The sequence below is a fragment of the Brassica oleracea genome, chromosome C3 (genome assembly GCF_000695525.1).
Source record: "Brassica oleracea var. oleracea cultivar TO1000 chromosome C3, BOL, whole genome shotgun sequence".
In the NCBI taxonomy this organism is placed as follows: domain Eukaryota; kingdom Viridiplantae; phylum Streptophyta; class Magnoliopsida; order Brassicales; family Brassicaceae; genus Brassica; species Brassica oleracea.
Window position 1 is genome coordinate 25,349,129 of NC_027750.1, and position 10,425 is coordinate 25,359,553.

The 10,425-nt window shown below is 38.8% G+C and overlaps 3 protein-coding genes and 1 long non-coding RNA gene across 4 annotated transcripts; 2 read left to right on the top strand and 2 right to left on the bottom strand.

The window, feature by feature from the left end:
• Window positions 1–313: 313 nt before the first annotated feature.
• On the top strand, window positions 314–811 carry LOC106334862. The gene is made up of 2 exons (XR_001268677.1): window positions 314–460; window positions 548–811. It is a non-coding gene; the product is annotated as an uncharacterized LOC106334862 (long non-coding RNA).
• LOC106334860 lies at window positions 644–4,126 on the bottom strand. The gene is made up of 9 exons (XM_013773243.1): window positions 3,753–4,126; window positions 3,462–3,538; window positions 3,234–3,378; window positions 3,072–3,139; window positions 2,505–2,972; window positions 1,835–2,428; window positions 1,534–1,746; window positions 1,292–1,438; window positions 644–1,195 (listed from the first exon to the last, which is right to left on the bottom strand). The coding sequence occupies exons 1-9, from the start codon at window positions 3,781–3,783 to the stop codon at window positions 1,034–1,036; spliced, it is 1,905 nt and encodes a 634-aa protein (XP_013628697.1). The 5' UTR covers window positions 3,784–4,126; the 3' UTR covers window positions 644–1,033.
• A 523-nt stretch (window positions 4,127–4,649) lies between these two features.
• Window positions 4,650–8,120, top strand: LOC106334861 (chaperonin 60 subunit beta 2, chloroplastic-like). Its single transcript, XM_013773244.1, is given in 16 exon segments — window positions 4,650–4,811; window positions 5,051–5,260; window positions 5,341–5,466; window positions 5,538–5,675; window positions 5,753–5,848; window positions 5,933–6,175; window positions 6,242–6,437; window positions 6,440–6,475; window positions 6,569–6,738; window positions 6,815–6,892; window positions 6,967–7,038; window positions 7,130–7,234; window positions 7,303–7,395; window positions 7,481–7,573; window positions 7,659–7,782; window positions 7,876–8,120. Coding segments are annotated over 15 exon segments (1,788 nt in total). The 5' UTR covers window positions 4,650–4,811; window positions 5,051–5,056; the 3' UTR covers window positions 7,890–8,120.
• Window positions 8,121–8,292: 172 nt separating this feature from the next.
• LOC106330224 lies at window positions 8,293–9,023 on the bottom strand. Its single transcript, XM_013768733.1, has 3 exons — window positions 8,999–9,023; window positions 8,493–8,859; window positions 8,293–8,361 (listed from the first exon to the last, which is right to left on the bottom strand). The coding sequence occupies exons 1-3, from the start codon at window positions 9,021–9,023 to the stop codon at window positions 8,304–8,306; spliced, it is 450 nt and encodes a 149-aa protein (XP_013624187.1). The 3' UTR covers window positions 8,293–8,303.
• Between the last annotated feature and the right edge of the window lie 1,402 nt (window positions 9,024–10,425).

Genomic DNA, 10,425 nt, shown 5'->3' on the forward strand with positions numbered 1-10,425 from the left:
CTTTTGTATTCTGGTTCATGATTCTAATATAATATTGTAAATACACAAATTGGAGACCAGTTCTGTTGTTTTTTGGGTTCCAAGGCACGGCACACTTGTTTAAAAGTACAAACTGAACTGCATTTGCAGCTGCAGCATCTAAAGTCTTGTTTATATTATCCAAAATTGTAAACAAAGACTGGGGACTTTCAGGATCACTAATCAAATATAAAAAGTGATGATGATAGATTACAATATCCATCACATATCTACAAATATGACTGTAGAATACTCAAGTTCAACATATTGGCGAAATATGGGGGTTGACCTGAAATGAAACTTGCCTTGTTCTTGGTTGGCATGTAGAAAGGTTAGTGTCCAGAAGTAAACAAGTCTTGTGTTGAGTAGCCAAGTGTCTGCTCATTAAAAGGAAAACATTGTTCATCAAGGATTACATGTGACAGCTGATTGTAGGAGATTGGTTAGTACAATAGCATTCTTTTCTTTTTGTACCCAATCATATCTTACATTGAAGATTTTAAACTAAGAATGATTGAACTTTGGATAGTGGCATAAGAAAGAAAGGCGAAAAGAGGCCAAGACCACCAAAACTCAGATTCTACTGAAGAACACTCAAACAGAGCAAGTCTGAACCCATAAACGGTAAAGAAAAGAACTTTCATCTGCCTAAAATACCAACATAAATGAAAACAAATCCCACCCTGCTTTTATCTCCTTTTTTTCTCTACTTCTTCCCACTATTTAGCAGGTCATACAAGCAATTTTACAGGGAGGAGCAACAGATAATGAAAAATTGAAAACAAAAAAAAAACAAACAGAAAATTGTAAAGACAGGTGAAAACAAGAACAAGAAAAGATTGAAAAAAAAACTGGGATTTTTAATTTTTAAGGGCAAAGAAACAGGTCTCGTCGGTCTTTCCTTGCTTCAAAGCTCACGGCACTCGTTCTCAAGAGAAACTGCAAACGGGACAGTTCATAGCTTCTTCTCTCTAGTTGCGTTTTATGCTCGAGCCGTGAGTAGCGTCTGACTAATCTAGCAACCATTTGCCACCACAACAACTGGCTTAGCAACAGCCCCATTCTCATCAACCTTTACATCACCGGTAGTTTGAGCAGCTGGAGGAGATTCCTTATTAGCCGAATCAGCACTAGCGGTTTCCTTTTTCTCATCCGTTGTAGTTTTCTCCTCACTAACCTGTTGATTTAGTTCATTTACATGTCAGTCAGAGGAAACACTCGACTTGTACACCCTGACTACAAAAAGATTTAAAGAACTGGATCTTGTTCCTACCTGTTTCTGGGTTTGGTTTTGCTTGGCCTTCTTCTCCAAGATAGTCTTCTGTCGAACCTCATAGAAGGAGAAGTCATCCAAAATGCAAGTCTTGCTAGTATGCTCCTTGAAAATTTTCACAATCTTCAAACCTTGCTCCAACTTGACCTATATAACACGATCCCACAAAAGAAACTTCAACACATGGAAACCAAATCGAGAACATAACTTACAGTGATGTAAAAGCTTTACGGGTCTAATACCTCTTGGGTGTCTCTGGAGTTAGTGACAGGCTTGTTCTCATTGTTCTCAAGGGTAATATGTTTCAGCAAACTGTTTGGAACATCCTTCACAATATGCCACTTGAGAGGGAAAGAGCCTGTCCACTTGTCTTGCTGCCAGCAGTCCACATTTGTGTTGAAATCAACCGGTCCTGTCATTTCAGCAAGCCCAACAAATTGTCCACTTGCATTGACCTGGAAAACAATAAAACAGGTGAGTATGACTCAATATCATCAAGTAAGAAGTATAAAAAAGCACTGCATTTAAGGATAATATACACACCGAGAAGAAGAGAAAGATAGGACAGCCGCCAGGTTTCTGCTGAGCTTCCTGGTATGCTGCAGCAAGCTTCTTGTTTCCATTTGGTGTGCTAGCCCAAACGTTATATTTGATGCTCTTGTGCACATCATCTTCACTGTAGGACTTGATGATAAAGAACATAGCGTCCGCATAATCCACCGGGAAATCTTCTTTGTTGTACTGTTCTCTGTCAGGAACAATGCATGTGTTCTCCGTCTCCACAGCCTCAGCTACATTTGACTCGCTAGTCTGCTCCTTAACCTCTAAGCTATCTTCTGAACTTTCCTTCTGGTTCTTTGCGCCCTTGGCTCTGGGTCCCCTGTTAAGTTCGTTCAGACCATCTGCGTTGTTCTCATTTCCGTAGAAGAAACTGTTACCCCTTCCAAAGCCTCTGTATCTGTTGTCTGTTGCACTCACCCATCCTCTTCCATTTGTTCTTGAATCATACCCAGAAGAACTAAAGCCCAGACCAGATCTCCCCGAGCTACCATAGTTACCATATAACTTGCTTTGATTCATCTTGCTGTAGTATCCATGAGTACCGTAGCCTGTCATTGATGCAGGCTGGTGCACACCCTGCACAGAGAACATTGATTGAGGGCCAATTTTTACGCCAATAAAACAGACAATAGATCAAAGAAAGATACCATACCGTGTAGTTAGAATTTGAGCGGTAGTTTTGATTCCTTACACTGTTTGCCTTAGAATAGGAGGATGCAACAGGTCTCTGAACATCTGAATAACCAGTACCATAATATCCATCATAGTTAAATCTAGCGTCCTGATAACCAGCAGCATAACCCCCTGCATAAGCGCCATTTCCATACAAAGTGCTTGAGGTGTTGAATGCGGTCTGGTTATTTGGTTTCCCTGCAGCAGATCCATTGCTTCCTTTTGTCATACCAGCAGCAGATGCAACATTCTTGCTTTCCGCAGGTTTCAGACCACCAGCTTTGTTTGCAGCGAGATCTCCCTGGGTAGGGGTAGCAACAGATACTGGTCCAGTGGGGAAAAAGGTAGGATACTGGTACTGCTGGGCTCCAAACAACTGTCCATCTCCGCCAACCTGCGGAGCAGGGCTTGTTGCGGGAGAGTAAGGATATGCTGCATACCCATAGCCCTGAGGATAGACAAGAGAAATTCTCTGCATAAATTCCCTGGTGAGAATATCCAACCTATTAATCAGAGCAGGTTGAGCAAATTAAGCATATACACTTACAGAATTCATGTCAACACCCTCAGGATTTTGGTAGCCAGTGTATTCGCTCCAGTCACCATTCCCATATCCTGAAACGAGAAGAAACATTGTTAAGCACACTGGTAACAATCATGCAAAATGATGTTTCTAGATTGTAAATGGGAAGAGGATGAAGCGTCCCACCATAATAAAAGGGCTGCTGATACGCATTAGGAACATAGCAAACCGAAGGGTCGACGGCGTCACTGGGAAGCAACGGTGACAAAGATCTGTCAAAGGAAGGAACTTGACCGTTTAAATCCACACCTCCATACTGGTAAACAGCAGTCTGCACAAAAAGAAGACTGCTTGTCAACAAAAAAAAGTCGCAAACATAGACAAAAAAAAAAAAAAACGAAGCTGCTTCCACACCTTCTTTGGCTCAGGAATCTCCGAAGCTGCTTTTGCTTGAGAGTCCAAGGAGAGGTTCTGCAACATATCAGCAGATTCTACAAAACAAAGTTGAGTCAAGGGAACAACCACAATAACAGTGAAAAGCAAACATCTTTAGCCACCAGCAGTGATATCGAGAAAACCCAAATTAAAATCTAAGCAATATCAGTCAAATCGAGAACGAAGCTCAAATCGAGATCCAATAACGCAAAAACAAAGAGATCGGTAAACAGAGAACACAGATCGAGAGAACGTAAACAAAAAGGATACGATCAGCAGGTGAAGAAGCAACGGTAGCCATAAAACCAGATTTCGAATTTGATAGATCCTTCTCCGGAACAGTGGATGCGACCAGGAGAGAGAGTGAGTGGATAGAAACCCTAGAGGGAATCACAGATGGAATCTAGGGTTTGAATTTGGCCGCGCAGCCGCCAAAGAGAGAGAGAGAGAGGGTTTTTGTGTGTTTGGGGGAAAGAGGAGGAGGAGAAAAGGGTTTTGCCTCGAGTGATTCAAATAGATCCACAAACGCCCCTCCTTTTTTTTTCTTTTTTTTTTTTTTTTTAATTCCACTATTTTAGTTTGTTTCTTCTTCCCTAAGATTTTATTTCCTCTTTTATTATAAAGACTTGGACCTAGACCGTCTGCTTTTGGTAATCACCACGAAGTTTCCTTCCTCATAAATATGGTAATCTCATAAATAGATAAGCGCGCACAAACAAACAAAAAATGTAGAAATGAAAATAAGCTGTATTTATTCCTAGACTTTTAATGAAACAAAAAGCTATAGAGTGATTATATTTTTTGTTTGTAACTCAGAAACAATATTTTTATTTAATATAATAAAATATTTCTTCATTGTAAAAATATATTTTTAAATTATATATCTACTTATAGCATATTATAAAAATCGAGCTTTCATATTAAAAAAAATACATGCACCTATTTGGTACTTTAACCGCTCTTAATGGGCCAATTTGAAGATTACAAGGCGATTATAAATGGGCCTGTTTCAAGTATTCGTCAATAGGCCCTAATCAGAGCAGGCCAACCCGGAAAATAACCCAGGATCCGATTACCAAATCCGACGTTCCAGAGTGTTCTTACAATAAGAAGACAAAACAACAATCCATCCAACGGTCACGATTAGCTCGAAGCTTCAAGAGCAAAGAGACCATTGCGCCTTTATACCGGCCCAAAAAAAAAAAAACCAGAAGCAACTAGTAAGTGCCACTCTTCAAAGAGAAACCAGCAGATAAAACTTACTCCTCCTTATCCGGTATAAACTCTCCGGCGGATATCTCCTCCACTTCTCCGTCGTTATACCGTACGGTGAGTTCCTGCGTTTCACCTATTGTGTTAGACAAGAAGTATATAAAGTATTGGTGCATGAGCGAAACTAGTTTTTGAAAAAGCATTGCTTTTTATATCTGGGTTTATGTTTTTCTGGCTTAGGTTGATTAGGTAATGCTAACATGTTTGGTGGTTATACAGTTTAACCTGGTCTTGTCTGAGTGTTTGGTTTACTAAGAATGTTTATCTGACTGTTGGACTTTTCAATGTGTAATAAGTGAACAATGGCATCGATATTCACTGCTACATCTTCACTTGGTTCCTTGGTTGCTCCCATTTCCCCCAAGCTTTCTTCTGCGACTTCTATCTCTTCAAGCTCATTTGGAAGGAGACAGAATGTGTGCCCAAGAAGACCCCGTCCTGCGATTGTTTGTGCAGCCAAGGAGTTGCATTTCAACAAAGATGGTTCCACCATAAAGAAACTTCAAGTGAGAATGTGTATTAATGAATTTTCTATCTCTCATTAGTTTACTTCTTCTTGGTTTCTAATTACTCTGTGTTTTATTAGACTGGTGTTAACAAGCTAGCCGACCTTGTTGGTGTCACACTTGGACCAAAAGGGAGAAACGTTGTTCTTGAGAGCAAATATGGATCTCCAAAAATTGTTAATGATGGTGTCACTGTTGCTAGAGAGGTATGAATTTGATAATTATTTTCTTTGCGTTTTAAAACGGCTTTGGGAACTTAAGGTTTTCTTGTGGTTAGGTCGAGTTGGAGGACCCGGTTGAGAACATTGGTGCAAAGCTTGTGAGGCAAGCAGCTGAAAAGGCCAATGACTTAGCTGGTGACGGTACAACAACATCTGTTGTTCTTGCACAAGTTTTTATTGCTGAGGGTGTCAAGGTTTGTACATTCTTCTTTCACCTTCCCTCTGATGTAAACTCAAAAGAACAGTTTAATTACCGTTTGTATTTTCTCAGGTGGTGGCTGCAGGTGCAAACCCTGTGTTAATAACTAGAGGCATTGAGAAGACAGCAAAGGCTTTGGTTCACGAGCTGAAGCTAATGTCCAAGGAGGTAACTTTCTTCTTGGAACTATCTTTTTGTTCTGTCAAAAAAATGTAGCTAGAGGATCTAATGGTTATGCCGTTGGAAACACAGGTTGAAGACAGTGAACTTGCGGATGTGGCGGCTGTTAGTGCTGGTAACAACCCTGAAGTTGGAAACATGATTGCTGAAGCAATGAGCAAAGTGGGCAGGAAAGGTGTTGTGACACTTGAGGAGGGTAAAAGCGTTGAGAACCACCTTTACGTGGTGGAAGGAATGCAGTTTGACCGTGGCTATATCTCCCCATACTTAGTTACAGACAGTGAGAAAATGTCTGTGGAGTATGAAAATTGCAAGGTAAGTGTTTCTTAGTTCACAGCTACAGGAATGATAGATAGACTAACAAAGCTTTTTATTGTGCAGCTGCTTCTTGTTGACAAGAAGGTTACCAATGCAAGGTACCTTGTTGGTGTTCTAGAGGATGCTATTAGAGGCGGTTATCCAATTCTGATAATTGCAGAAGATATTGAACAAGAAGCTTTGGCTACTCTTGTTGTTAACAAGCTTAGAGGCACTTTGAAGATCGCAGCTATTAAAGCTCCTGGATTTGGAGAGCGGAAGAGCAGTACCTTGATGATATTGCCATTCTAACTGGAGGTAACTGCTGTTTCTGTAAAACAAAACCTTTTACGTGGGTAACAATTAGAACCATTTCATTGTTTAAAATCTTGTTGGGGTTTGTGCGTGCAGCGACTGTGATAAGAGAGGAAGTTGGTCTCTCTCTTGACAAAGCTGGGAAAGAGGTTTTAGGTACCGCCTCTAAGGTTGTTCTCACCAAGGAGATGACGACCATTGTTGGTGATGGTAGCCCACAGGAAGCAGTGAACAAGCGTGTTGTAGAGATTAAGAATCTTATTGAGGTAAATGCGAGATAAACTGCAGATTATGTATATCAGTTTATTGTGCTAAGAAGGCAATGGTTGATTGGTTGTACAGCAAGCAGAGCAAGAGTATGAGAAGGAAAAATTGAATGAGAGAATTGCAAAGCTTTCTGGTGGAGTTGCTGTTATTCAGGTAAGTAGTATCCACATGAGCTTTTTCTAACATATATAAGAATCCTAACTATAGCTCTTGCGTTTTGGTTTAAGGTTGGAGCACAAACTGAGACAGAGCTGAAAGAAAAGAAGCTGAGAGTTGAAGATGCTCTTAACGCCACAAAGGTGATTTTCTTAAGCTAGTTGGGTTATAGAGGAGTTTGTAATTCTGACTACTCATGGACTATCTTAATCATATGATATCGTTGAGTTTCAGGCTGCGGTTGCGGAAGGTATTGTTGTTGGTGTTGGTTGCACTCTGCTTCGTCTTGCAGCCAAGGTTGACGCCATCAAGGATACCCTTGAAAACGATGAAGAAAAAGTAAGCAGTGTAATCCAATAACTTTGTGCTTTGTGACTATCTTTCTCTGACTATTTGTGACTATATAGGTTGGAGCAGAGATCGTTAAAAGAGCCCTGAGTTACCCTCTGAAGTTGATAGCAAAGAATGCTGGTGTCAACGGAAGCGTTGTTAGCGAGAAGGTAACTGACTTAACGTTAAACCTCCACTCATGTACAGCTCTTGAATCCTTGATCTAAGTAAGTTATGTGTTTATATTCATTACAGGTGCTAGCTAATGATAATGTGAAGTTCGGATACAATGCTGCAACCGGAAAGTATGAAGACCTGACGGCTGCAGGAATCATTGACCCTACAAAGGTTCGAAAACACAGCACTCTCTTCTATCTAAACCATTTGATGATAAAGATCTCAATGAGCATGTGAAAACTTGTGCATTTTTCAGGTTGTGAGATGTTGCTTGGAACATGCCGCCTCGGTTGCAAAGACGTTCTTGATGTCTGACTGTGTGGTTGTTGAGATCAAGGAGCCAGAGCCAGTTCCTGCTGGCAACCCAATGGACAATTCAGGTTAGTCTTAATATATTGATGGAAGCTTGGACAATAGCATCAGAACATTCATGTTTCTTCATCTCTGATCTCTTTGACTTTGTCTTGTTCCAGGATATGGATACTGAGATAGACCAGCCGGATTTGCTCTTGAAGATAAAGAGATTAATGAACATTCCGAAACGAGAGTAGCTCACCGGGATACGGATTTACTTTGCTTGCAAACAAAAATGTATCTGCAAGTATAATGATTTTTTGAACGAGAGAGCATTGTGTTTCTTAGATGTTGAATTTGGAATAATTTTGAATAAATTGTCGAGTGTTGTTCTTCAATTTGTCTAGGTTTTAAAGAAACTGCAGAACTCCAAAGGATAAAAGCATATAGTAAATTTAACAACTAAAGCGTCTTGAATCTGAGCGAGAAAGAAACTTACTAACTGGTTAAAGAAACAACTCTTTTCGCAATCCTAAAGGCATAACAGAATACTGCCATGTTGTATCTGGAATCAACATGTAACCTCCGGCTAGCAAATGTAGATTGATCACAGAATGATGCAAGCACAGCTTTTATCACCATCATATCTGATATCATCTTCTTCACTGCAAGTATAATGAAGGATCAGACAAATGCTGATTAACTAAACATACTGAAAAGGTTAGAACTCTGAAGCTTCAAGACTTCATCTTCATATCATGAAACCAAAGGAACTGCAAACAAATATCAGACTAACCTACACTCGAATTCACGGATCTCAGCAAGTTCTTTCCCCATCACATCCACCCACTGTACCTGCTTCCTCTCCATTCTCCCATCTAAAGCCTTCTTCCTGAGACTGCTTTTCAAGATCTCACCATGACATTGACCTTGCTCTTCTTCTTGTTTCTCCTCAAAGACGCACTCTTCTTCCTTTTCCTCTGTACCACAATCTTCTTCTCTAACCTCATCTAACAAACCATCAACATAATGATCATCATTGGCCTCAACAACCGTAGTAGTGGAAAAAGACACTTGAGGAGGCGTGTTCTCCAATTTCAACGAGCCTGATGTGTAGATGTGAGGAGAAGGCTTAGAGAAGCAGATGAAGAAGGGTACTGGATCTTACACAGCAATACCCTCATCAAGACAGGAGCAAGGGGTGTTCGAGGAAGACTGTTAATAACCACAATATATAAACATCTCCTCTTGGATAGAATCGAAAGACCATTTAAATACACGTTGATAAGATGACAAAAGTACATGGATCAACGCTAGGAAAGGACATATTCCAATTGATCAGAGTCATCAGTTTTTTACTGTTGGTTCCTGATTGTTTCACCCATCAATGTCATAAACATCACATGTTCATTTATTCGACTTATGCGAGAGAGTATCTGCAATGGTGGAAGTCAACCATTGTCTGGATTCTGTATACTACAAGTGTCAAATGGGATTAAACTGGACGAGCATCCAACATGATGTAACTTTACTTTTGTATGTATTATTATATGTCTCTCTGTTTCAAGCACTCATCAAGAAAAAAATATTCAATGGATTTGTTTTGCTATATAAACGTGTTTGTTACACCTGCTTCTTCCAACTTCTTGATGGAGAAATAATCAAAAAAGATACACAAGAGATGGTAAAGCTACAACAAGCATTACCATGAGGTGTTACTGCTGAATTTTCAGAACAGGAAACGCAATGACGTCTGTTATTCAAAATTTTTTTTTTTTTTTTTTTTTTTTTTTTTGGTGCTACAACGTCCGTGGACTTCTGACTGGAGCTTGTTGACATCAAAAAGTAATGTTAGGACAAGCAAAGCTGCTTAAAACGCGGCGTTTTGCAACTCTCAAAGTTGTGCAAGGGTATAAGTGTAATTCTTTTTTTTTGAATGAATGTTAAATTTATTGCCTAGTTACAAGTAGTGCTTCCCGCAACTCCTCCATTATTTTTTGGGAAAACGGCTTATTCATGCCCGCACTATGAAGCCAGAGAAAATACATACCCGAACAATATTAACGTGCCAAAACATTCCTAAACTAAATAAGAATTTGTATTGCATACCTAAACTCATAATAAATAGCTAAAACATGGCTCGTAACTAACACGTGTCAGTCCATTTTAAAATGTATTGATTTATTTTTTAAAATTATTATCTCTTAGTCTTTGTCATTTTATTTGTTTGTAAAGTGCTACAAATAATTAAAATCATCAAATTGGCCTTATTTATAATTTTAAAATTGGAAATAAAGTTTAATATATGGTGATATATAAAATAGAAATATTTTTTATCAAATAAAATAGATTCAGTAATATAAATATATTATTATTATTATTATTTCATATTGAAATATTTGATACAAAAAATTTAAATAAATAGAAAACAACATAAAAACAGTACCATAATTTAAAGCCTAATTTAATCTCACTAGTTCTTAAACTTTATAAAATATTTTTTTAGATTTTCTTAGGTTATTTTAGTTGCAAATCTTATTATGTGCTTTTGCGTGATATATATAATATAAATAAACTTAAAAATTTGTAATTTTTGTTTGTAGTTATCAAAACCAATGTTAATTACGCTAGGTATAATGTGTGCGTTTGACCCTAACCTAGCGCCGAATCAATTATTTGGTAATTATACGAGAATTAATCGGGAAATAGTTTTGTAAACTTTTTGTGTA